The sequence below is a fragment of the Elephas maximus genome, chromosome 7 (genome assembly GCF_024166365.1).
Source record: "Elephas maximus indicus isolate mEleMax1 chromosome 7, mEleMax1 primary haplotype, whole genome shotgun sequence".
NCBI lineage: Eukaryota > Metazoa > Chordata > Mammalia > Proboscidea > Elephantidae > Elephas > Elephas maximus.
In genome coordinates, this window is record NC_064825.1 from 101805711 (window position 1) to 101832140 (window position 26430).

Here is a 26430-nt window from a genome sequence, read left to right on the forward strand (position 1 = left end):
CGTCTGAAAGATCGTACATTGAAAATCCTATAAAGTACAGTTCTACTCTGACACACATAGGGTCAACATGAGTTAGAATCAACTCAATGGCAGCTGGTTTTATTTTTTAGCATGGGTCAACTTACCTGACAGCTTGGTACCTCATTCACTCACTCTGTGAAATGGGATTAACTCATTCTCAGGAGTCTCTCTAAGATTTTAACGATTTGATGTAGGTTAAAGGGCCTTGCACAATGCTCGGCACACAGCAGGTGTCCAGCAAATGTTTGTTCCCTTTCTATTCATTTCCCCGAGGGGAACACTAGGGCCTAGAATGGGGACGAGACTTATTCAAGGTCTCACATGAAGTGAGTGGTGGAGGGGAGATTAGGACCCAGCTCTCCTGATGCCTCAACCCAGTACCCTCTGCTTAGGAAGAGCTAACTTCTTCTAAGTGCTCACTAAACATAGTTTCAGTAGCTTCTTCAGTATTATCTCATTTAATCCTCACATCTGTAGGAGGTAGGTCCTGGTATCCTAGTTCTACAGATGAGCAAACTGAGGCTCAGAAAGGTTAAAGCTAAATGTCTGGTTTTGCCTAAGGTCACATAGCTTGGAAGTGTTAGAGCTGGGACTCAAATCTAGGCCTGTAAGATTCCAGGGCCCAAGTTTTAACTACAAGGCCAGGAATGGAACTAGGATGGGTGCCCCTTGGCCGGGCAGCTCACCACTTGCCCCCCTTCTGCAGTGCCCTCACGAAGCCTCCTGTTCTATGATGAGGGAGCAGGCTCATGGGATGATGGCCACAGAGCCCTGCTGCCCGTGGAGCCCCCGGATGGCTGGGAGATCAAGCCCGGGGGGCCAGCGGAGCAGCGGCCCCAGGACCATCTGCAGCATGACCTTCTGGACAGCACCCACGAGACCACCAAGTACCTGAGTGAGACCTGGCCGGAGGATGTCGGCGGAAACGGCACCAGCCCCGACTTCTCCCATCCCAAGGAGTGGTTCCATGAGAGGTGGGTGGGTGGCCTCACTCTTCCTGGGGTCCTGGGCTCCACCTGCCCTCTGCCCACCTCCAGTCCCCCACACCACTCACACCCTCCCAAGGCCCCATCCCTCCCATGTCCAGACCCCCATGCAGAGGGGTGAGAGGATTCTCCCTGGGGTCATCCCTGCAGCACCCTCTCCCTTCCCCTGCTTCACCTGGCTTCTCTTCTCTCTCCAGGGATCTGGGCCCCAACACCACCATTAAACTCTCCTAGACCATGCCAAGACCCAGGACACAGGACGGACCCCGACACCCAGAAGAGGGCTTGTCTCGCTCACCAACCCGGATCCGGCTTGCACCCCTGCCCCCTGGGGGTTCCCATCCCAGGAGAAAGGGCCCCACTTCTCCCCAGCCCCTCTTTGCCCCATTCCCTGTCTGGGGCCTCTTCTGTCACCCCGACATTTGGACTGTTCCCTTGGGCCAACCACTCCTTTGTCACCTGTCCCTCCACAGCCATCCGTCCACAGACCACTCACTGGGTACCCTCCTCCTTCCTCCTAACTACCAACACAACCACTGCCTCCCCACCCCCGTGCACACACATACCACCATGCACACAACATGCACCCACACACTCCTCCTCACCCCACCTCCCACTGTACAGAGACCAAGAACAGAAATTGTTTGTAAATAATGAACCTTATTTTTTATTATTGCCAAGCCCCTAAGATATTGTATTTTACAAGTCTCCCTCCTCCCCTCCCCCTCCCTTGTTTTATATTTTTTGAAGTTAGTGCGGGCTTTGCTGCTCCCTGGCCCAGGAAAGAGGGTCTGCCCCCCCCTCCCCTGGCCTCCCCCTGCTGCTGCCCAAGCCGCTGGGCCTTTTTAATTGCCAAACTGCTCCATCCATTAGCTCAGCACATGCTTTAAGAAGGCAAAATCAAAAAAAAAAAAAAAAAGACGCAGCATCAATCCCTGACTTTGTACCTTTCTTCATGGGCGGTGGGGGTGGCGGTGGGTTGAGAGAGGAGGGAGTGGGAAGAGTAAATGGAGTTTCTAGTCTGTGAGGGGTGTGAGAAGGCATTTCTAGTGGGCTTCCCTCACCCAGCCAGGTACAGAATTCAAACGTGATAGTCAAAGAATTCTGCAGCAATCCCCACACCCCAAGTCTCCTCCAAGTACCCACTACGGCTGGGTGCAGAAGCAGAGAGCATATAGGGACTTCTTGTGGGGATGGGAAGAAATACAACCAGAATGCTCCTTAGAAGCAAGGATGGCGAGACTTCCTCTCACGTACTTTGGACATGTTATCAAGAGGGACTAGTCCCTGGAGAAGGACATCATGCTTGGGTCAGCAAAAAGAGGAAGATGCTCAATGAGATGGATTGACACGGTGGCTGCAACAATAGGCTCAAGCATGACAAGGTTTGTGAGGATGGTGCAGGACAGGGCAGTGTTTTGTTCCATTGTACATAGGGAGGGTTGCTATGAGTTGGAACTGATTCGACGGCATCTAACAACAGGGATGGGAACTATAGCATTTAGCACCTACAGTGGGCAGGCACTGTGCTAGGTGCTGGGTGCACAGTGTCTATTTTGGTTCTCCTAAAACCTACCAATTTCTTAGTCCTTGTAGCCTTTGCCTCAGCTGGATCAAAGGCACGGATTTTGGAGTAGAAAGAGCTGGGTTCAAGACCTAGAGCAGCTACCTGTGTGGTAGGAAGAATTCTAATATGGCATCCAAGATGCCTGCCCTCTGGTGTACATGTGTGGCACAGTTGGTGCTCAGCTACTAACATAAAGGTTAGTGGTTCGAACCCACCCAGAGGTACCATGGAAGAAAGGCCTGGTGATCTGCTTCTGTAAAGATTACAGCCAAGAAAATCTTATGCACCAGTTCTACTTTGTAACACTTGGGGTTGCTATGAGTCGGAATTGACTCTATAACAACGGGTTTGAGTTTTTTTGTTTGTCGTAAATGTTCTGTATAATTCCATTCCCTTGAGGACCTATGACTAAAATGGGATATTACCCTTATAATTAGATTACTTTACTTTATATGGCACAAGGGAAGAGAGTTCTCACTCATCTGTCAGTTTTTCGCCCTGTGGTGGCTTGTATGTTGCTGCGATGCTGGAAGCTATGCCACTGGTATTTCCTATACCAACAGGGTCACCCATGGTGGACAGGTTTCAGTGGAGCTTCAAGATTAAGACAGACTAGGAAGAAGGACCTGGTGATCTACTTCTGAAAAAATTTGCCAGTTGAAAACCTTACAAATAACGCCAGAATACTGTCTGATACAGTGCCGGAAGATGAGCCCTTCAGGTTGGAAGGCACTCAAAATAGGACTGGGGAAAAGCTGCCTCTTCAAAGTAGAGTAGACCTTAATGATGCGGATGAAGTAAAGTTTTCAGGACCTTCATTTGCTGATGTGGCATGACTCAAAATGAGAAGAAACAGCTGCATACATCCATTAATAATCTGAACATGGAATGTACAAAGTACAATCTAGGAAAATTGGAAATTGCCAAAAATGAAATGAAACACTTGAAGACGGATATCCTAGGCATTAGTGAGCTGACATTGGCCATTTTGAATCAGACAATCCTATAGTTTACTATGCCAAGAATGACAAATTGAAGAGGAATGGCACCACATTCATTGTCGAAAAGAACATTTCAAGTTCTATCCTGAAGTACAACGTTGTCATGACAGAATAATATCCATATACGTACAAGGAAGATCAATCCATACAAATGTTATTCAAATTTACACACCAAACACTAATGCCAAAGATGAAGAAATTGGTGATTTTTATCAAGTCCTCCAGTCTGAAACTGATAAAACACTGCAGTCAAGATGCCTTAATAATTACTGGTGATTGAAACGTGAAAGCTCGAAAAAAGAAGGATCAATAGTTGGAAAATATGGCCTGGCTGATAAAAATGATGCCAGAGTTTGCATGATAGAATTTTGTAAGACCAACAACCTATTCATTGGAAATATCTTTTTTCAACAACATAAACAGCTAGTATACATGTGGACCTCGTCAGATGGAATACACAGGAATCAAATCGACTACATCTGTGGAAGCAGCCAATGGAGAAGCTCAATATCATCAGTCAGAGCAAGGCCAGGCAATGACTGCAAGTTCAAGTTGAAGCTGAAGAAAATTAAAACAACTCCACAAGAGCCAAAGTACAACCTTGAGCATATCCACCTGAACTTAGAGACCATCTGAAGGATAGATTGGACACACTGAACAGTAATGACTGAAGATCAGACAAGTTGTGGGATGACATCAAGGACATCATACATGAAGAAAGCAAAAGGTCATTAAAAAGGCAAGAAAAAAAGAAAAGATCAAAACGGATGTCAGAAGAGACTCTGAAACTTGCTCTTGAACATAGAGTAGCTAAAGCGAACAGAAGAAATGATGAAGTAAAAGAGCTGAACAGAAGTTTTCGAAGGGTGACATAAGAAGACAAAGTAAAGTATTATAATGAAATGTAGAAAGACCTGGAGTTAGACAACGAAAAGGGAAGAGTATGCTCAGCATTACTCAGCTGAAAGATCTGAAGAAAAAATTCAAGCCTTGTGTTGCAATGTTGAAGACTTCTATGGGCAAAATATTGAATGATGCAGGAATCATCAAAAGAAAAGAATTACACAGAATTGACTGTACCAAAAAGAACTGGTCATCGTTCTGCCTTTTCAGGAGGTAGCATATGATCAAGAACCAATGATACTGACGGAAGGAGTCCAAGGTACACTGAAGGCATCGGCAAAAAACAAGACTCCAGGAATTTACAGAATACCAACTGAGAAATTTCAATAAGTGGCTGCAATGGTGGAAGCACTCACTAGTCTATGGCAAGAAATTTCGAAGACAGCTACCTGACCAACCGACTGAAAGAGATCTATATACGTGCCAGTTCCAAAGAAAGGTGATCCAACAGAATGTGGAAATTATCTACCAATATCAATAATACCACACGCAAGTAAACATCAACACGAACTGCCAGAAATTCAAGCTGGATTCAGAAGAGGATGTGGAATGAGGGCTATCATTGCTGATGTCAGATGGATCTTGGCTGAAAGCAGAGAATACCAGAAAGATGTTTACCTGTGTTTTGATGACTATTCAAAGGCATTCGACTGTATGGATCATAATAAATTATGGTTAATTTTGTGAAGAATGGGATTTCCAGAACACTTAATTTACTAATGCAAAACCTGTACATAGAGACAAGAGGCAGTTGTTCGAACAGAACAAGGAGATACTGTGTGGTTTAAAATCAGGAAAAGTGTGTGTCACAGTTGTATCCTTTCACCATACTTATTCAGTCTGTATGCTGAGCAAATAACTGAGAAGCTGGACTATAAGAAGGAGAACAGGGCGTCGGGATTGGTGGAAGACTCATTAACAACCTGCGATATGCAGATGACACAACCTTGCTTCCTGAAAGTGAAGAGGACTTGAAGCACTTACTGAAGAGGATCAAAGACCACAGACTTCATATGGATTACACCTCAACATAAGGAAAGCAAAAATCCTCACAGCTGGTCCAATAAGCAATATCATGCTAAACAGAAAAGATTGAAGTTGTCAAGGATTTCATTTTACTTGGATCCACAATCAACACCCATGGAAGCAGCAGTCAAGAAATCAAATGACATATTGCACTGGGCAAATCTGCTGCAAAAGACCTCTTTAAAGTGTTCAAAAGCAAATATGTCACTTTGAGGGCTAAGATGTGTCTGATACAAGCCATGGTATTTTTCACTTGCCTCGTATGCATCCAAAAGCTGGACAATGAATAGGGAAGACTGAAGAAGAATTGATGCCTTTGAATTATGGTGTTTGCAAGGAATTCTGAACAGACCATGGCTGTCAGAAGAACGAACAAGTCTGTCTTGGAAGAAGTACAGCCAGAATGCTCCTTAGAAGCGAGAATGGCGAGGCTTCGTCTCACATACTTTGCACATGTTATCTGGAGGGGCCAGTCCCAGGAGAAGGACATTATGCTTGGTAAAGTAGAGGGTCAGCGAAAAGTGGGAGATGGATTGACACAGTGGCTGCGACAATGGGCTCAAACATAGCAACGATTGTGAGGATGGTGTTTTGTTCTGTTGTACATAGGGTTGCTACGAGTCAGAACTGACTTGACAGCACCTAACAACAACACAACAATTAAGGTCCCATAGCAGCTGATTTTGAGTTAATCAAAAGAGAGATGATCCTGGGTGGGCCTGACTTAATCAGGTGAAAGCAATGAAAAGAGGGACTGAGCCCTTCCTGAAGAGACAGAGTCTGCTGCTGGCCTGAAGAAGCAAATAGTCACATTGTGTCTGCACAGGGAGGGGCACCCTCTAGGAGCTGAGAGCCTCAATCCTGTATCAGCAAAGAACTGAACTGCACCAACAACCTGAATGAGCTTGGAAGAGGCCCCCGGGCTCTGGATGAGAGTGCAGCCCGACCAACACCTAATGGCACTTCCTGGTAGCTTGGGTAGAGAACCCAGTTCAGACCTGCAGAAACTGGTATCGTAAATGTGTTGCTTGAAGCTGCTAAGTCTGTGATAATTTGTTGTACAGCATAGGAAACTAAAGGAGTCCCTGGGTATTGCAAACAGTCAAGTGTCAACCACTAGCTGAAAGGTGGGCAGTTCAAACCCACACAGAAGTGACTGGGAAGACATGCCTGGCGATCTGCACGTGAAAGGCCACAGCCTTGAAAACCTTATGGAACACAGTTCTACACTGCGCGCATGGGGTCGCCACGAGTGGGAACTGACTCGATGGCAACCGACAACAACAATTTAAGAAGCCAACACACTACGTAACCTGAATCTCTCTGAGCCTCCGTGTCTCATTTGTAAAGTGAGGACATAACACTAACACGTGTAGGGCTGTTGCAGGCGTGGTGCATTTGGTGAGCCCTCGATAAATGTTAGCCATGCGTTTAGAGGCAACATCAACATAGCGTGCTAAGGCCCCATAAGGCGTGCTATTGTAGGACAAAGAAGGTCTATTAGTTTTCCTGGGGCCACTGTAGCCGATGACCACAAACAGTGCCTTCAAACAACAGAGAATGTACTCTCTTGCAGTGCTGGATACTAGAAGTCTGAAATCAAGGTGTTGGCAGGGCCACACTCTTTCAGAAATTTCTAGGGGACAGTCTATTCTATGCCTTTCTCTTAGCTTCTGGTGTTGTCAGCAATCCTTGGCATTCCTTGGCTTGTGGATGCGTTGCTCCAATTTCTGCCTCCATCATAGAGCCGTAAAAGGCAGGGCCAGGACTAGGGTGAGGCAACCAGGCATCTAGCATGCAAAATTTAAGGAGGGACTTGTGCGACCTTATGAATGCCTCCTTAAATTTTGCACCCTGATGTTGTTAGGTGCCATTGAGTCATTCTGACTCATAACCACCCTATGCACAACAAAGGGAAATACTACTGGATCCTGCGCCATCCTCAGATCGCTGCTGTGTTTGAGCTCATTGTTGCAGCTACTGTGTCAATTCATTTCCTTGAAGGTTGTCTTAGTCATCCAGTGCTGCTATAACAGAAATACTACAAGTTGATGGCTTTAACAAAGAGAAATTTATTTCTTCACAGTAAAGTAGGCTAAAAGTCCAAATTCAGGGTGTCAGCTCCAAGGGGAAGGCTTTCTCTCTCTGTCAGCCTTCTCATCAATCTTCCCCAGAACTAGGAGCTTCTCCTTGCAGGTACCCCGGGTCCAAAGGACCCACTCTTCTCCCGCACTGCTCTCTTGGTGGTATGAGGTCCCCAACTGTCTGCTTGCTTCACTTTTCCTTTATCTCTTATAAGATAAAAGGTGGTGCAGGTCACATCCTCAGAAAACTCCCGTTACATTGGCTCAGAGATGTGACCTTAGTAAGGGTGTTACAATCCCACCCTAATCCTCTTTAACATAAAATTATGATCACAAAATTGAGGACAACCACACAATACTGGGAATCACGGCCTAACCAAGCTGACACATATTTTTAGGGAACACAATTCAATTCATGACAAAGGTCTTCCTCTTTTTCACTGATCCTCTACTTTACCAAGCACACTGTCCTTCTCCAGAGACTGGTCCTTCCTGATAACATGTCCAAAGTATGTAAGATGAAGTCTCTTTATCTTCCCTCCTAAGAAACATTTTGGCTGTACTTCTTCCAAGACAGACTTGTTTGCTCTTCTGGCAGCCCATGGTATCTTAAATATTCTTTGACAACATCATAATTTGGCATCAATTCTTCTTCCATCTTCCTTATTCATTCATTGTCCAGCTTTTGCATGTATATGAGGTGACTGAAAATACCATGGCTTGGGTCAGGCTCATCTTAGCCCTCAAATTGACATCTTTACTTTTCTGACACTTTAAAGAAGTCTTTTGCAGCAGATTTGCCCAACGCAATGTGTCCTTTGATTCCTTGACTGCTGCTTCCATGGGCCTTGATTGCGGATCTAAGTAGAATGAAATCCTTGACAACTTCAATCTTTTCTCTGTTTATCATGATGATGCTTATTGGTCCAGCTGTGAGGATTTTTGTTTTCTTTGTATTGAGATGTAATCCAAACTGAAGGCTGTAGTCTTCGATCTTCATCAGTAAGTACTTCATGTCCTCTTCACTTTCACCAAGCAAGGTTGTGTCATCTGTACATCACAGGTTGTTAATGAGTCTTCCTCCAATCTTGATGCCCCGTTCTTCATATAGTCCAACCTCTCAGATTATCTGCTCCACTTACAGACTGAATAAGTATGGTGAAAGGATGCAATCCTGGCACACACCTTTCCTGATTTTAAACCCCATAATATCCCCTTGCTCTGTTCAAACAGAACTGCCTCCTGTCTCTATGTACAGGTTTTGCATGAGCAAATTAAGTGCTCTGGAATTCCCATTCTTCACAATGTTATCCAAATTTGTTATGATCCATGCAGTTGAGAACTTTTGCATAGTTAATAAAACACAGGTAAACATCTTTCTGATATTCTCTGCTTTCAGCCAAGGTTCATCTGACATCAGCAATGATAGCTTTCGTTCCGCATCCTCTTCTGAATCCAGTTTGAATTTCTGGCAGTTCCCTGTCGATGTACTGCTGCAACTGTTCTTTAATTATCTTCGACAAAATTTTAATTGTGTGTGATATTAATGATATTGTTTGATAATTTCCAGTATTGGATCACCTTTCTTTGGAATTGGCATGTATATGGTTGTATATGGATCTCTGCCAATCGATTGGTCAGGTAGCTGTCTTCCAAATTTCTTGGCATAGAATGAGTGAGTGCTTCCAGCGTTGCCTCCGTCTGTTGAAACTTCTCCATTGACATTCTGTCAATTCCTGGATCCTTGTTTTTCGCCAATGCCTTCAGTGCAGCTTGGACTTCTTCCATCTGCACCATAGGTTCTTGATCATATGCTACCTCCTGAAATGGCAGGACAACAAACAATTCTTTTTGGTACTGTGACTCTGTAATTCCTTTCATCTTTTTTTGATGCTTCCTGCATCATTCAGTATTTTGCCCATAGAATCTTTCAATATTGCAACACAAGGCTTGAATTTTTTCTTCAGTTCTTTCAGCTGGAGAAATGCCAAGTGTGCTCTTCCTTTTTGGTTTTCTAGCTCCGGGTCTTTGTACATTTCATGATAATACTTTACTTTGTCTTCTTGTGCTGCCCTTTGAAATCTTCTATCCAGCCTTTTTACTTCATCATTTCTTACATTCACTTTAGCTACTCTATGTGCAAGAGCAAGTTTCAGGGTCTCTTCTGACATATGTTTTGGTCTTTTCTTTCTTTCTTGCCTTTTTAATGACCTTTTGCTTTCTTCATGTATGATGCCCTGATGTCATCCCACAACTCATTTGGTCTTTGGTCATTAGTGTTCAGTTTGTCAAATCTATTCGCCCTCTAAATCCAGAAGGGATATACTCAAGGTCATACTTGAGCTCTTGTGGAGTTGTTTTAATTTTCTTCAGCTTCAACTTGAACTTGCATATGAGCAATTGATGGTCTGTTCCCCAGTAGGCTCCTGGCCTTGTTCTGACTGGTGATATTGAGCTTCTCTATCATCTCTTTCCACAGTTGTAGTCGATTTGATTCCTGTGTATTCTGCCTGGCGAGGTCCAGGTGTGTAGTTGCCGTTTACGTTGTTGAAAAAGCTATTGTCAATTAAATAAGTCGTTGGTCTTGTAAAATCCTATCATGCAATCCCCAGCATCATTTCTATCATTAACGCTGTATTTCCCAGGAGAGGGTGAGTGTCCCAGAAACTGATAGAGGAGAGAGCTCCAAGGAGAGGTCAGAGGTGTCAGATGTCATCTGAAAGGTCAAGTAACATGAGATGAAGACAAAATGTCCATTCGCTTTGTCAGTGGGGAGGTCACCAGCAACCTTGGTAGGAGCCATGTCGGGGAGAGCTGGGCAGAAGCGAGACCACTGGGCTGTTATCAAGAATAGGAAGTGAAGACTGGGGAAGAGGGGGGTGTAGGTAAATTGTTTCAGGAAGGTTCAGTTGTGAAGGGACAGAGGGAAACAACTAGAGGGATGGTGTAGGTGAGATCAAGGGCAGTTTGAGGGCATATTTTTAGATGGAAGAAAGTTGACCATGGTTATTTCTAGAAGACAAAGAGCCAGAAGAGAAGGAAGGCTGAAGGTGCCACAGAGAGGAAAGATGGTCGATGAAGTGGGGATGGGACCCAGGTATCAGGTGGAGAGGTTCCCCTTGGACTGGAGGAGCCTGGACAGAAGGGAGAGCAGATAAACATGGACAAAGACTGTGGGGAAACAGAAAACCGAGGGAGATCCCCTGATGGTTGTGAAATCAGGGCTTCCACTGGGGTGGGAGTTGAACTGGGGAGAAATGGGAAAGGTTGAAATAGAATGGGAGATGAAGTTGACTTTTGGTATGACCCTCTATTATTCATTCATCCATTCACTCAAAATATTTATGGGGTGCCCCTTATGTTCATGGCACTATGCTAACATTGAAACACAAAGAAGATGCAGCTTCCCATATCAAAGGGTTTATAATCTACCACCTCCCATTTATTGACTAACTACCATGTTCCAGGCATTGGACTAAAGGTTTTACATATCCCGGTCAGGATACAAAACAATCCTAAGTGGCATTTTATTTTCACTTTACAGACGAGGAAAGCAAGGTTCAGAGAAGTGAAATGACTTGATCAACGTCATACAGCTAGTAAGTGTAAAGCTGGTATTAGAACACAGATCCATTTGGCTTTGGAGTTCATGCTGCTTCTCCAGCTCTCCATCCCCCACCCAACACCCCTCCTCCTCTCCTCTAGACACCCCTTCCCACCTAGTTTTTTATTTCTGCACAAGTTCCAACAGCGTGGGGCCTCCTGGCACAACTAGCCCAGGGTGCTCAGGGTTGGGTGAGCTGGTCAAAGTGGAATCATCTGTGATCCCCACTCTATGCCAGTCCATACCAAGGCTGTCTTCCCAGCCTGTGTCTGGATGCAGGGTTAATCCCCTTGAACAAGCCAACTGTTGACACACCACCTCCTCAGAGCCATGTGTCACCGCCCCTGAAGGGGCGCGTCCCTAATGCCTCCCCAGTGGTGAAGCTACAGCCTCCACACTGTATTGTCATCCCTGGCAGCCTGCTTTGTCACACACACATGCGATGGCTTTCATGGTGCCAGTCATCAGCCTCAGATTGCCACAACAAGCCCTTTGTCACACCTGGAAACCAAAGCTCCGAGCAACAGGGAAAGTGGCTGTGGGTGATGCCTGGAGCTGGGATGGGCGAGGTTCCAATCCCAGAGGGGCTGGCCAACCGCAGGAGCCACCCGGCCAAATCGAGCACCCCTCTGATATAGGCAGCAGGTGCCCTTGTGTCTTTCCAGGGGTGGAAGAGACATAGGCTGGGAGGTCAGCTCCAAAGAGGTCTGAGTTGCTCCGTCATCAGAGCGTCAGTTAAGAGCATGGGCTCTGATGTCCATGCTGCACTTAAGTGTGTGACCTTGGCAAGTTGTTTAATCTCTTGAAGCCTCAGTGTCCTCATCTGTAAAATGGCACTCACCCTTACAAATAAAAGCTTGCACATAAAGCTCTTAGCATAAGCTTTTAGCTTGTAACACAAAGCTCTTATGCAGTAAACACTCAGGAGAATTAGCTGTTATTTCCTGGGCACAGAGACCATGGGCTGGAGATGTCCAGATGAGCAAGCCGCAGCTGGCGGAAGCTGCAGGAGGTGGTCAGCCTGGGTGGGGAAGGGAGCCTTCATTTTTTCCCCTGGATTCTTGGGAAGAGGGCAGAGCCACAGCTAAAAGATAATGCAGTCAGCAGCTGGTCTTACGTGAGGAGGTATGAGTGCAGAGAAGCCTCGTTAAAAAAGGATAAAGTGGGGAGTGCTCAGCAGGAAAGAGCTAAACAAAAACCAACCTGGAAACCCAGCAGCTCTGCAGCTGGTGAGGGAATATCAAGCCCAGCCAGAACTACCATAATTCTTGGTATAGGTGGCTACCCGGGCTTCGCTGTTTGCTTGCCAATAGGAACCAAGAATCCGGGAAGGGCAATCCCAAGGGAAGCTAAAAGGCTGGGGCTCCCCAGGGTACCCCACCCCACCCCCTTCACCGCCAGGGCTTCCTTAGAAGCCTGTATAATCCTCTTCCCTTGAGTACAGAGCACTAAGGAAGAAGCTCCCCTGTGGCCCAGAAATTGACTACAATTCCATTCATCCTATGTGAAACTGCAAGACGGGGAGAAAGGTGGGAGACAGAGCTAACCCAGGCCTGTCCCTGTCCTTAGGGAGCTTACAGACCAGAGGGAAACTTAGGCCTGCGTGTGGCAGGCAGAGTGGTAGAGTGGAAAATGACATGAGTTCTGGTGCCAGAAGATCTGGATTTAAATCCTGGTCCCACCGCTCACTGGCTGAGCCATCTTGAGCAAGTAAATCATTTGAGTGACGTCTCAGTGCCCTCATCTGTAACATGGAGGAAATGATATTATCTACCACCCAGAGTAGTGGTGAAGATCAAATGAGATGTTAGTTATTGTCAGAGTGTGAAAGGGAATACCTGAAGAGAGCCCAGGAAATTGTTATGGCACTGAAGGAGGGAGACAACATTTGTGGTGGGGTACCGGGGAGGGGTTTGTCGGGGATGTGGCTCTTGAGATGGGCCTTGAAGGATGAACAGGTTTTCCCTAGGAAGGACAGGGAAAGGGATGTGCTCCAGGCAATGGGAACAACTTGAGCAAAGGCAGGGGGCAAGACCACCATCTAGGAGGGACCATGAGGGGCAGAGCTGTCCCCCTCTGTTGTCTGTTCTCTACTCACAGTCAATGGGGGAAGATAAGACACAGAATAGACCAGATGTCTGATGCAGAGGGCAACGGGAGCTGGGAGAATGGGAGTGTCTTGGAGCTGGAGCTATCCAGGGAGACTTCCTGGAAGAGAAGAAAGCATTTGAGCTGAGCATCAGAACCTGAGTAAAACCTCAACAGGAGGAGATTTCAGATGGAGGCGTCATCTAACCGACGCTGTACAGGTCTGATGAGTGAAGGGAAATGGCTGGATCTGGACTACATATGGGACGTGACTGGAACGCAGGAAAACCAAGGCAGCCTTGAATGCCAGGCTAAAATATGGGCAATGGGAAGCCATTAAATAGTGTGCTGGGAGAATACATGTTATGATCAAACATCTCCTTCAGAAAGATGAATCTGGGGGCATGAATAGGAAGGGTTACAGCTGAAAAGTCAGCCAGGGCCCCAGCATACTCCAGGTGTAAGATTCAGGTGATGACCATCCCAAGAACAACAGGAGATTTTCCAAGGAGGGGATAGCTAGGGGACTACGGGATTTGGAGGGGAAGAAGAGTGGGAGGTCCAAGATGGACCTCAAGGGTGTCTCTAAGTCTTTCCTTCTGAAACGAGCTTTCCCACTCTCCCATCAGCCTCTTGCCCTTGACCCAGAAGGTGGATTTAACTCTTTGGGAGACCTTGGCCCTGAAGCCTCAGAGGCGCAGGTCATTGGAGTCAGCGGGTCCTTGGGGACGTTAAGGGGCTCCAGGTAGGGAACCTCTCCACCCACACCTACCCCGCCATCTGGATCCCTCCGCCAAGGCCCAGGAAAAGTCTAGGCCGAGGAACACAGGGTTACCAGCAATCGGGTCCATCCCCAAATTCCAGGCCTCGCTGTCCCTGCCCTTGCCCCTTCCCCAAATCCACATGGGGTATCTAAAGCCCCTTGGAGCCGACGGGGTTAAAGCCTTTTCTTGTCACCGCTCCCACCCCGCACCTGCCCGCCCCGGCGGCAAACGCTCTGCCAGAAAGCGCAGGACGTGGGGGCCTCCCCGCCGCTGAGTGACGGGCAGGCGATGATTGGCAGCTGCCAGCAGTGGGGTGCGGGGGCGGCGGGAGCCGGGGTGGCCCGGGCGGAGCTCACACTCCCACCCAGCGCCCAGGGCAGGTTCGTGCGCGCCGCAGCTGGTCCGGGCTCGCGCCCTCCGCGCCCGGAGCAGGGCAGGCGGGGCGGGGCGGGGCGCCCCCCTCCCGGGCCCGCGGGCGGGCTCGAGTCTCTAAGGTGACACTCCAGTGCGCGGCAGCGGCGGCGGCTGCGGAGCGCGCTCGCGGGCTCCTGCTCAGCTCCGGCGCCAGCCGTCCGGGTGGCGCCCCGGCGCACCACTCATCCCAGACGTCCGCCAGGCCCCCCAAGGGTGCAGGAGGACCCCCGCCGGCCCACGCCAGGCTCCGCGCCCAGCACCTCGCTGCTCCCGTCGTCTGAGCCCGGCGTCGGGAGGGACGCGCGGGACCCGGAGCCTCCCCCTTGCCCGCCTTGCGTTCCCGGGCCCAGGAGGAAGGGAGACTCTGAACTTTACCGGGAGCCCTGAAAGGCCGCGGGATGGCCGAGGGGCCGTGCGGCGGAGGGCCCCGCGGGGACGGGACAGGCGGCGGCCGAGCAGCGGAGGAGGAGGTGGTGCGGCGGCGCCGCCGGCGGGGGGAGGAGGCCACGGTCCCGCAGCCCTGGCCGGAGGGGCCCCGGGGCATGGCCGCTGGGCCCCCGGTGGAGGAGCGCTTCCGCCAGCTGCACCTACGTAAGCAGGTGTCTTACAGGTAAGAAGGCTGGGGCACAGGGGAGCGCAGCGCTGGGGACCACCTCCTTTTTCATTCCACATTCAACAAGCGTTCATTGAGCACCCACTGTTTGCCTGGCCCTCGATTCCGGAATAACTACCAAGGGGTCTCTGCCCTGGCTGTGCAGGGCAAAGGGGGGCACTTCTAGAACCCCTTCTTTGGATGAATCGCGAAAGCCCTAGCCATTGAACATGGAATTACTGAGTGCCTGCTGTGTGCCAGGCACTGTTCTGGGCTCCTAGGAGAGGAATGAGCAAGACAAGGTCCTTGCCCTCTATCGGCTGGGAGACCTTCCCCCACCCCCGCCCTCTTTCTGGGGAGAAAGGAGGGACCCCTACTCGTTCAGCAGGCCTTATCTGAGCTCTCCTGTGGGCAGAGCCTGTGCTAGGCTTGCAAAAGGTTGTGAACTGTCTCCTGCCACCATGGCTGAGACCCTGCTTCTGAGAGATGGTGAAGGGAGCCCCTGCTGGACCCGTGCCATACCAGGCTCTTGCTGGCACCCTGAGGGGCAGACTGAAGCCCCATCACCCCAGCTTCTTAGTGAAATCTCCTTCTCCCTGTGAAAGACTCCCGGACCCCTGGGTCCTGCCACCTCAGAAGGAACCAGGGGGACTGGGCCCCAGAGGCCACTTTTATGACCTGAGGTGGGTATGTGTGAGGGAGGGGATACCCTCACAATAAAGGTGGGTAAGTTACATGGACAGTGGATCTAGAGGGGCAGTGCATCCCAGTGCAGAGCTTACCTTCCTCTTCCTTTCAGACCACGGCTTCAACTTGGACTTGCTGCCCCTCCCATAGCCCCAGTCAAGAATGACCTCCCCTTGGAGGTTGCTGCAGGGTTATTGAGGCATCTGTGGTTCTTGAAACCCTGGTGGTGTAGTGGTTAAGAGCTACAGCTGCTAGCCAAAAGGTCAGCAGTTCGAATCCACCAAGGCACCTTGGAAACCATATGGGGCAGTTCTACTCTGTCCTGTAGGGTCACTATGAGTTGGAATCAACTTGACGGCAACAGGTTTGGTTTTTTGGTGGTTCTTGAAGCCGTAGGCCTGGCTGGAGAGGACGCATTTCCTGACTACAACCACAGGGGCTTGCTGTGTGTCTGAGGCTGCCCTGGCTCTCCCTGGGGCTTCTGGAAAGATATTTCATAAAACTGGTCCAGCCCTGGGAGCCTGAAGGGGCCCAGTACTCTTAATGGCTGTGAAGTCATCAGTCCCTGTCACTTGGGGCAGATGGGAGAGAAGGGGAGGGGGCTGCTCACCATCATGAAGTGGGATGCTCAGAATGAATGAGACTCCGGGGATGAGAAATCAGAGGTACAATGTGCTCTGTTACCAAGTTTTACCCAGCGCGCAATGCTGAGAGGAGGCTATCATCTGCCCCCTGCCTTCTGGTTGCAGATGGAAGGGCCCCCGAAAGTTCAGCCATTACCTGCAGAGGGGCTGGCAAGGGGTGGGGCGGAGAATGTAGAATCCTGGATGGAAATGTTAGACTGGGAGTCAGGAGACCTGGCTTGTATTCTTGCTTTTTCCCAGTGACTTGCTGTATGTCCTTGAGCTAGATAATACCTCTCTCTGGGCCTCAGTTCTTCATGAGCGGATGACTCCCAAGGTTGTCCTTGGCTCTGAGTGATGATGGACCAGCAGCATCTGGAGCTGGGAGAGAGGCCAGAGTTGGGTAGAGGCTTGGAGGATGGGGAACAGAGACTAACTGAAGGGCTGGGGTGGAGGATGCTGCATGCACACACACACATATGCACACACATGCACATATGCGGGCACACACACACACATATATGGATGGCAGCCTTACTAGAGGGCTTAGCCAGAAAGGGTAGCTTTTTCCACGAGGGTGCAATATACATGTGCACACACACATGCACATTTACACACATGGAGGCGGCTGCAAGACCTGGGATTACTCTAGGGTGGTTTCTGAATGAAGACCCCTGCACAGCCCAGCTTGTGACCTCTGGCTGCCAAGGACACAAGGTAATCAAGCTGTGAAGGGAGCAGGAGGCTCCTGGGTCACCTGTGTTAGGGCTGCAGAGGACCACACCAGAACGCTGTCACACCTGGACAGATCAGACAGGCAGGGTACCTTCTCACATCTGGGCTCAGACCAGAGCCCAGCCTTAGGCCCAGAGCTGGACAGGGCGTCCATACAAGGAGAAACCCCTGGGTAGAGGGAGAAAGAAAGCCCCAAACGCCTCTCCAGGTACCAGACCCAGGGGACCCCAGTAGAGCAAGCTGTACTTTCCGGCTAAGCCCTCCGGTGTGGCTGCCATCTGGAGTGGCCTGACTACCGACACTGCTCTTCCTTGGACAGGCCACCCCCAGGCTGGCAGGCGCTCAGGCCCACTGAGGCCCTTTTCACATCCTCCACCCACCACAGTTCTTTGCCGCTCTGGCTTGCAGCTAAACCTCCCACCCCACTGCGAGGAGTTGCTAAGAAAAGCAGTTGCAAGCCCTTCACAGAGAGAAAAGGCTTTTAGACAGAAATGTGGGGGCACAAAAATCCGAGGGCGAGGGGTAGAAGCAGAAGCAGGATGGAGGCCCGGCTGCCTCTGATGTAAGCGAGGACACTGGAAGCTTGAAGGGATGCAGGGGCTTCTGAGAAATAGGTTCCCCTCACCCCCAGCCGTGGCATAGGCCAGAAGCGGACTGAGAGCAGCTTTAGGTGAATAGTGAGAAGGCAGGTCTATGCCTGGCACAAGCCCAGGTATCAGGTAGAGGGGGAAAGGGAGCAAAAAAACAGGCAACGAGTGGAAGGACTTGAGTCAGGGCCTGTTTGGTTTAAATGGGACCTGGTTTCCAATAACCAGATGGCTGGGTGGTGCAAACGGTTTTCACTGGACAGCTAACCAAAAGGTTGGTGGTTCAAACCCACCCAGCCAAGCTGCAGAAGAAAGACCTGGCGGTCTGCTTCTGTAAAAGTTACAGTCAAGAAAACCCTATGGAGCAGTTCTACTCCGTAACGCATGGGGTTGCCATGAGTTGGAATTGACTCAACAGCATCGAGTTTAGATTTGGGTTTCCAATAAGTCAAAAAAAAGGGGCAGAGAGGGAGTGTTCTGACGTCTTGTGTCTGCCTCTGGGGGAGAGAAAAGGTCTTTCCCATACCCTCAAGGAAGTCCTAAAAGATCTTGGAGCTAAAGAGGCCATTGGAGGAAAGGCTCAATGTGGGAAAAGCCAAAGGGGTAGCAAGAGATGCTGGGTTGGGTCTGAGAGGACCAGTTAGAAGATGCAGCAATGTGACCTCTGGAGCTAAGCCCAGTGGTTCTCAGCCCAGATCTCCCAGGGATCTCTTTTAAAATGGATTTTCCAGCCCTATTTCTGAATACCCTGATACAAATCAGAGGCCTGGGCCTCTCAACTTTACAGATCTCTCCCATGTAATTGTGAATGCCAGGAAGGTTGGGAAACCACTAGTTTTACCTGTGAAGAAGAGTAAGGGGAGAGAGAAAGGGGCAGAGCAGGAGAAAAAGGGGTACATGTGAAAAGAACCATTGGTGTGTGGCTGGCAGGGGGCTTCCCTGTGCCAGGTCCTGGTATGGCGCCAGAAGGGCCTTAGAGGAAGACCAGCACTTTTTTCTGGAGTTCTGGCTATGGGCCAGGTACTGGCCATGACAGAGGTATGGGACTCAGTACTCATACAGATTTGTGGGCTGGTAAGTCAGGTGAGACGTTGGAAAGAGAAAGCAGGGAGGCCACGGAAAATAACTAGGTTAATATACTCACAGTTCCAGAGACTGGGAGGCACAGCCCACCATGATGCCAGCCCACGCAGGGGTTTACACCGAGGGACAAGGTAACAACAAGCTGGAATTGTAAAGAGGGCTTATGTATGGAAACCAGGGTGGGGTTAGCTAGGTTGCCCAGGCTTCTTCAGGATTGGGGATTTGGACTAATTCTGCAGGCTAGGAGGCTATCTCTAGTTGTTAGGCCCCAGAGCAATAGGATGGAGACAGTGACCCAGGAGTAAGAGAACTTGATAAAGGGAGTAGTTGGAGAGTGGACTTAATCAGCTGCTCAAGAAGGGAAACGGACCGGCTTCTAGTCAGGGCTCAGAACTGGGTCAAGACAGCATTCGAAGCAAATGATATTGCACAGGGGTTGGTAACCGTTTCCTGTGAAGGGCCAGACAGTAAATATTTTAGGCTTTGCCAGTCATGCGGCCTCTGTCACAACTACACAGCTCAGTCATTGTACCACGAAAGCAGCCATTGTTGTTGTGTCATTGGTAGTTGTTAAGTCGCCTCTGACTCATAGTAACCCCACGTGTTGCAGAGTAGAACTGCGCTCCATTTCAGCTGTGATCTTTTGGAAGCAGATCACAATGCCTGTCTCCTGAAGTACCTCTGGGTGAGTTCGAACTGCCAACCTTTCGGCTAGGAGTCAAGCGCTTAACCATTTTCACTACCCAGGGACTAAGAGCAGCCATAGACAAGGCATAATTGAATAAGCAGGGCTGGGTTCCAATAAACCTTTATTTATGGATACTGAACTTCGAATTTCATATCTTTTTCACTGTAATGAAATATTATCCTTTGGGTTTTTTCCGACCATTAAAAATGTAAAAACCATTCTAGCTCACAGGCCCACACAGAAACAGGCAGCAGGCTGTATGTGGCCCATGGGCCATATTTTCCCAATCCTTGATCTAGAAGATGGAACAAGCCAAACACATGGGAAACAACAGCTGATAGTGGGCTTTAGGAGTCAACCTGGACACTGGGCAAAGTGACACATGCATTCCGCCAAGAGAGGCAGTGAGACGCACATGTATACAGGCTTTGGAGCCAGAGAGACCTAGATTCAAATTCCAGCCCTGAGCCGTCCTAGCTGGGTAAGTCACTTTCACCTCTGACCCTTTTTCCTCACATGGAGAATGGGAATAATACTATCTACACAAGACAGTGACTGGGAAGACTCAAAAAGATAAGAGATGGAGTGGTGTCATTAGGGTTGGTGTCACCCTCCTCCACGGGCCTCCTCCCGTGCCAGACCATACAGAATCCTTACTAACGTTTTTGTAGTAATGTTACTTGTAAATCATAATTCCTGTATATCACTCCTTTTCCTTTAATTACTACTTCATTCTCAAAAAAGTTATTGGTATAGGTCCACAGATACTAATTACCACGCTATCGTAGCTAAAACACCAGAAAATTTGACAAAATCAGGACTGTAAAAGCATCGGCGACGATGAGAACAGCAGCACGTTCTTGTAATGAGTGCAGATGAAATCACATAATTTGAAGTGTCACTGTAGTTGGTTAATAATGACAGCTCTGATCAGAGCGCATTAGAAGGCCCAAAAAGAAAATTAGCATAGAGTTTTAGCCTTATGGGTGTATTGATACATGCAAGCTGGGCTCACGAAAAATGTTTTTGTTATAACTAACTACACGGATATTTTTATAGACAGTCATTTTGGTGTCACCCCCTCTGACAGTGTCACCCAGTGCTGTCCTCACCCCCCCCCACACACCCCTCCAAGTGACACCACTGAAGAGATATAAAGTTGACTTATCCAAAAACCAATTGCCATCGAGTGCGTTTCAATTCCTGGAGACCCCATGTGTGTCAGAGTAGAGCTGTGCTCCATAGGGTTTTCAATGGCTGATTTTTTGGAAGTAGATATCCAGGCCTTTCTTCTGAGGCTCCTCTGGGTGGACTCAAACCTCTTATCTTTCAGATAACTGCTGAGTGCATTAATCGTTTGTACCACTTAGGGTGCAAACCAACCAAACCAGTAGCTCTCAAGCCAATTCCAACTCATGGCGACCCCCTGTGTTGCAGAATAGAACTACACTCCATAGGGTTTTCATGGCTGTGATCTTTTGGAAGCAGATCACCAGGTCTTTCTTCCAAGGCACCTTGAATATCCGACCTTTTGGTTATCAGCCAAGTGGGTTAACCATTTGCATCACCCAGGGACTTCACTCCTCACTCATGGAAGGGGTGAAACACAAATTAGAAGATCTTTTGCCATTTTCAGCTGGCTCTTCTTGTGAGTTGGGGTGGTCCAAGAGGCCTGAAGGAGGCTGGCCCTGAGGGGTGAGTGGGTGGCAGGACCTCAGAGTAACAGAGCTTAATAGAGACTAAAAGCAGGGGCTGAGCATCTGAGCAGGTCCCAGCCTACAGTCCTCCTCCTGCCCCCCTCCCCTCCCCCCACAGAGGGGCTGGCAGGGAGCAACTCGAGATGCCAATTGGCAGGGGAGGGTGCACCCTGCTGCAGGCACATGGCTGTGGGTACTCAGCTCCTCGAGGGAGGGGCACCTGATCCAACTCTCCCTGCTGCTATTTACCAGATGCTAAAAATAATCCAAGAGTGACAGGGAGATGGGGCCGATTTGTAATTTAAATAGCAACAGGATAAAGCAAGGAGCTGCAAGAGATCACATTCTGTCCTGAATTAAAAATGCAAAAACCGGGGGCAGAGAGCTGAGCGGGAGCAGGGGGAGGAGGCCGCTGCCAAAGGAAGCCGGAAGTGGGGGTCCATCCATTTTTCTTCCTTTGGGAAGGGCTGGGTTCAGCCCGGAACTCCTTCCCCCACCCCCTCAGGGCCCCATGGTTCTTGTTGATAAGTGAGTCAAAGGTCAAGAAGGGCAGTGCCCAGAGGCAGGGCCAGGCCTGGCCAAAGCCAGAAGTGCAGGGACTGAAGTTCCAGAGAGAGGGGCTTCTCCAGCCCCATCGTGGCACAAGGGGCTTGGGACATGTCCCCAGCAGTTCTTGCCCCTCACTTCTGCACCACAGGGGACACAGTCATTTGGGCACTGTGAAGGGGAGCTGGTTTGCAAAGTGGCATTTGAATAGATTCTGTTGATCTGCTGCCCAGAGGCCGGGCATCAGGAAGCCTAGGTCTGAATCTCGTTTTTGCTTTAGTTGGTGCATTTTCAGAGTATTCAGAGAGGTCCTCAAAATCTGGACCCCAAGGACGAAGGAAACCTCTCTCCCAATGAAACACAAACCGGGAGACATGGGGCTCCACTGTCCTTGAGCAGCCCTCTAGGCCTGCAGAGGCTCAGGAGGAAGCCTGAGCAGGGAACATAGAGTAGGTGGGGACTCGAGGGCCACTAGGCAGCCACCCTCCCAATCTAAAAATATTTCCTGAACTCTCCTCCATAGAGGTTGAGGTAGGAAGAAACTAACACATCTTGAATATCCACTCTGTGATAGTGTGCCAGGCCCCTTGCAAACTCATTTAATCCCCACTATGATTTTTTTATGATGGGCAGAAGGAGCCCTGGTGGCACAATGGTTAAGCGTGGGGCTGCTAACCAAAGGGTTGGCAGTTTGAACCCACCCAGTGGCTCCTGTAAAGATTAGACCTGGTGGGAGAAAAGGACTGGAGGTCTGCTCCTGTGAAGATTACAGCCAAGAAAACTCTATGGGGCAGTTCTACTCTGTCACATGTGGTCACTATGAATTGGAATCGACTTGACGGAATACAACAACTGGCAGTGGGTGTTCTATTACCATTTTACAGATGAGAAATGGAGCTCAGAGAAGTTAAGCGATTTGACCAAGATCACACAGCCAGTAAGTGGTAGAACCAGAATTCAGACTCTGATCTGTTTCACTCCAAAGCCCATGCCCTTACACTCTGTCAGGCTGCTGAAGGCCTGGCTTACATACTTAAGGAGCTTTACTTTTGGCTCTGTATAAGTGCACATATACCTGGAAGGGGTAATAGGAGAGAGGCGAGGAAGTCCTGCAGTCAAGTTTCACAATCCAGCAGGTAGAGTGGGGGGCTTGGAGGGCAGAGGGCCTGGTGATGCTGCCTTCAGGGATTGGTTGCCTTTATTACAGGTTAAGGGCAAAAGGAAGCTCCTTTGGGGAGATCCAGCTGACCCAAGGTAAGGGGAGAGCCACCCAGGCCGCTCTCACCTCTAGGCTGGGGACCTGGGAGGTGCCAAAGGACAGCTTCTGAGAAAAATCACGGATTGAGCGCCCACCTTTGACTGCTGAGCTGCCACAGATGTCTTGCCCCAGTGGGAAGGGGCCCCCAGCCACTCCTGCAGGGTCCCTCCCGCTCATGGCTTTAATGAGGCTGCCCAGAAGGAGCCTAAGCAGACTCCCATCTGTCACTAGCCAGCACCTCGTGCACCTCAGGTGCATCAGTCTCTTCAGGTGGGAGCAGAGGTCTGGCAGCTGAACAGGACTCAGCAATCTAAAGGTGCTCTCAGGCTCTGGGCTGCTCGCGAGGGCTTCAGCAAGTACCCCATCACAGGCTTAGCTGCTAGAGAGAGAGCTAGGCTAAAAATCTCCTGCGTGTCTAACCACAGCTGTTCATGCAGAAGGGAGCCAGTTTGCCTCCCTCTGCTCAGCTTTTTTGGACACCTATATATTTTTTTTTTTTTATATTCAACTTGGAGTCCCTGAGTAGCACAAACGTTTAAGCACTCAACTACCAAAAAGCTGGCATTTCAAACCCACCCAGAGGCCCCTGGAAGACAGGACTGGGCGATCTGCTTCTGAAAGGTCACAGCTTTGAAAACCATATGGAGCACAGTTCTACGCTGCACACGTGGGATCTCCATGAGTCAGAATCAACTTGATGACAACTAACAACCACAACAACGATATTCGACTTATTTCGGCTCCCATAGGCAGTTACTGAGTATAGACCGTGAACCCAGAACAGAGCTAGAAGCAACACAGGATTCAAGAATCTTGTAAAGAAACAAGGACTGATGTGTACAAAAGATCAGATAATGTAGGAAAAACACTGGCAACAGAGTGTTGGAGATAGTTGAGCAGGAGTTCTGACTTTGAAAACATGTTTGACACTTGGTAGGTAATTACAAAATATTTGTTGAACAAAATGAATGAAAATCTAGAGAGCAGGAAAGGAGACTTCAATGGAACTGTGAGAGCTAGAAAAGGTCTTGGAGATCATTTAGCCTAACCCTCTCATTTTAGAAATAATGACTCTGGAGCCCAGAGAGGTTAAGTGACCTACCCAGTGTCACACAGCAAAGGCTGGAGTTTAAACCAATGGTGTATCTGGGGCTCCTTCCACCTTCCCACCTTTGCTTCCTGGGCTAGGGCTCAAAGGATGGAACAGATTCTGGCTGGTCAAACATGAAGGGCAGGCAGGGCAAGGGGAGCAGCATAAGCAGACGGGGTGGTAGGGGTGAGGATGGCATGTTGAAGGAAGTGTGAAAAAAGAAGGAAGGGAAAAAGGTTTATTGAGCACCTACTGTGAGGCTGGCACAGGTATGGCAAGAGCTGAGAGAAAAACTCTGCAGGGAAAGCCTGGAAGAAGAGGCACAAAAGGGAAAGGAGCCAGAGCAGAAGGAGCCTTGAAGGTCAGGGCAAGGAGGCTGGCTTGGCGGGTTTTGAGAGCAGAGGATGTCCAGGTCGTGGGTTGTTCACTGCCCTGGTACATTGCTTTTCCCCAGCTCCCACTTGTTCATCCAGGCCGTGGAAAGTAGAACACCTTACCCCCTGGGGCCTCATCAAAGCCCAGAATAATTTTCTTACCCAGATTCCTCTTCCTGTGTGTATCCGGGTGGATTCCAAGGGGTCCCCAGCTCCCCAATGCTGGCGCATGTTGTCCTAGGAACTGCCAAGGGCATCCTTCCCAGCCCTGTGCACCTGTCCCTTCCAGCCTTAGCCTCCCCACTGCACCGGGAAAGCAAAGATAGTTTAACAGCTTTGAGGAGTGCAAGCTGGTGGTGGCCCCAGCCGCGCAGTCAGGACTGCTGTGCCTTTCAGAGCCTCCAGCCTGCCTGACTTCCCCTCCAGGAGCCACATTTCCTGCCCTCTGCTGCTCCGGGGCTGCCAGATGCCTCGGTTGGAAAACAAGCCCAGCCCCATTTCCTCTGTTTAACTGCTCAAGCTGTTTGGAGAGTGCGTTGGAGAGGAGGGTAAGCCCCTACAACAGCCTGCTTCCAAAATAGGCCTTGGCCTAGCTGGCAGTGTCTCTATTGGGTCACAGCATACAGGACCAGCCTTAAGGGATTCAGAGATGAGGGGCTGGAGGGAGGGCCACTGGGAAAGGGGGTACTGAGCCTCAGGGCCATTGCCTGGCCACATCCCCAACTTAAAGCAATACAGCATCTTAGGTAAGAGCGCAGACTCAGGCTGGATTCTTGTTTCCACCACTTATCAACTGGGTGACCCTGGACAAGCGAGCTTAGCAACCGTGCACCTCGGTTTCCCTATCTATGTTGTTGCGGCTGCTGTTAGCTGCCATCGAGTTAGCCCCCAACTCAGGCAACCCCATGCACAATGGAACAAAACACTGCCTGGTCCTGTGCCATCTCCATGATCAGCTGTGCATCAGACCATTGTGACCCATAGAGTTTTCACTGGCTGATTTTCAGAAGTGGATCACCAGGCCTTTCTTCCTAGTGCGTCGTAGTCTGGCAGTTCCACTTAAACCTGTTCAGCACCATAGCAACACGCAAGCCTCCACTGACAGAGAGATTGTGACTGCACACGAGGTGCGTTAACTGGGAATCAAAACCAGGTCTCCCCCATGGAAGGCCAGAATTCTATCCCTGAACTACCACTGCCCCTCATCCCCAACTATAAAAGGGGGAAAATAACAGACCTACCTCACAGAGTTGTTAAAAAGATTCAGCGAGCTACTGGATATATTCAGTGGGTTTCTGGCATAGAAGCATCCAAGAAATATTTTCCTCCACCAGGGCTCCTGTTTTGTTCTTCAAACCAAACCAAACCAAACCCGTTGCTGCCGAGTCGATTCTGACTCAGCAACCCAATAGGACAGAGTAGAACTGCCCCCTAGAATGTCCAAAGAGCAGTTTGTGGATTCGGACTGCCAACTTTTGGTTAGTAGCTACAGCTTGCCATAGCTGTTAACTACTGTGCCACCAAGGTTCCGTTTTTTTATTACTATTAATTATTCATTACATAGCGTGCATTTATTAAACAACTATTTATGGGAAAATATGCTCCAGTCGTGAGGAGTATAAAGGTGATTACAGCACTGGGTCTTGGTTTCTAACGATGCTGTGTGCATCACTGCACCTGTAGGTTCTGTACCGTAAATGTTTATTGAACTGAACTGAACTGACACCGTTTCTGTCTTCAAGAAACTCACAGCCTTCCTGGGATAACAAACACACATACAACTAAAGAACTAATTATAGAGCAGGGTGATTGAAGAGTGTTTGAGGAAGGTACGATTCCCTGGGCAGAGCCAACCCAAATAATAAATAGTGAGTGTGTGCCTTACTCTTTATTTACCAAGTCCTCACAGTGGTCTCAAAGTCCATCATGCTCTGGCTTTGGGAGATCTTTCCAGCTCCCACTTGCTCCCTGTTCACATTGACTACACTGGCGTTTTGGCTGTTCTTCAGACA

General features: G+C 49.2%; 2 protein-coding genes and 1 long non-coding RNA gene across 4 annotated transcripts in view; 2 read left to right on the plus strand and 1 right to left on the minus strand.

The window, feature by feature from the left end:
• The window catches only part of CREB3L1 (cAMP responsive element binding protein 3 like 1), a 43413-nt gene extending 41469 nt beyond the window's left edge, over positions 1-1944 (plus strand). The window contains exons 11-12 of the mRNA XM_049891015.1: positions 728-995; positions 1205-1944. Coding sequence (XP_049746972.1) covers positions 728-995; positions 1205-1241 — 305 coding nt within the window. The 3' untranslated portion in view covers positions 1242-1944. The remainder of the gene's footprint in view (positions 1-727; positions 996-1204) is intronic.
• Positions 1945-4572: 2628 nt separating this feature from the next.
• Positions 4573-24934, minus strand: LOC126079758 (uncharacterized). The gene is made up of 3 exons (XR_007518246.1): positions 24581-24934; positions 16518-16741; positions 4573-10304 (listed from the first exon to the last, which is right to left on the minus strand). It is a non-coding gene; the product is annotated as an uncharacterized LOC126079758 (long non-coding RNA).
• DGKZ (diacylglycerol kinase zeta) overlaps positions 14649-26430 on the plus strand; it is a 49303-nt gene continuing 37521 nt past the window's right edge. Inside the window, exon 1 of one of the 2 annotated variants that reach the window (XM_049891010.1) lies at positions 14649-15068. In XM_049891010.1, the coding sequence (XP_049746967.1) occupies positions 14857-15068 (212 nt within the window). In that variant the 5' untranslated portion in view covers positions 14649-14856. The remainder of the gene's footprint in view (positions 15069-26430) is intronic. The other variant, XM_049891009.1, reaches the window with a different exon arrangement.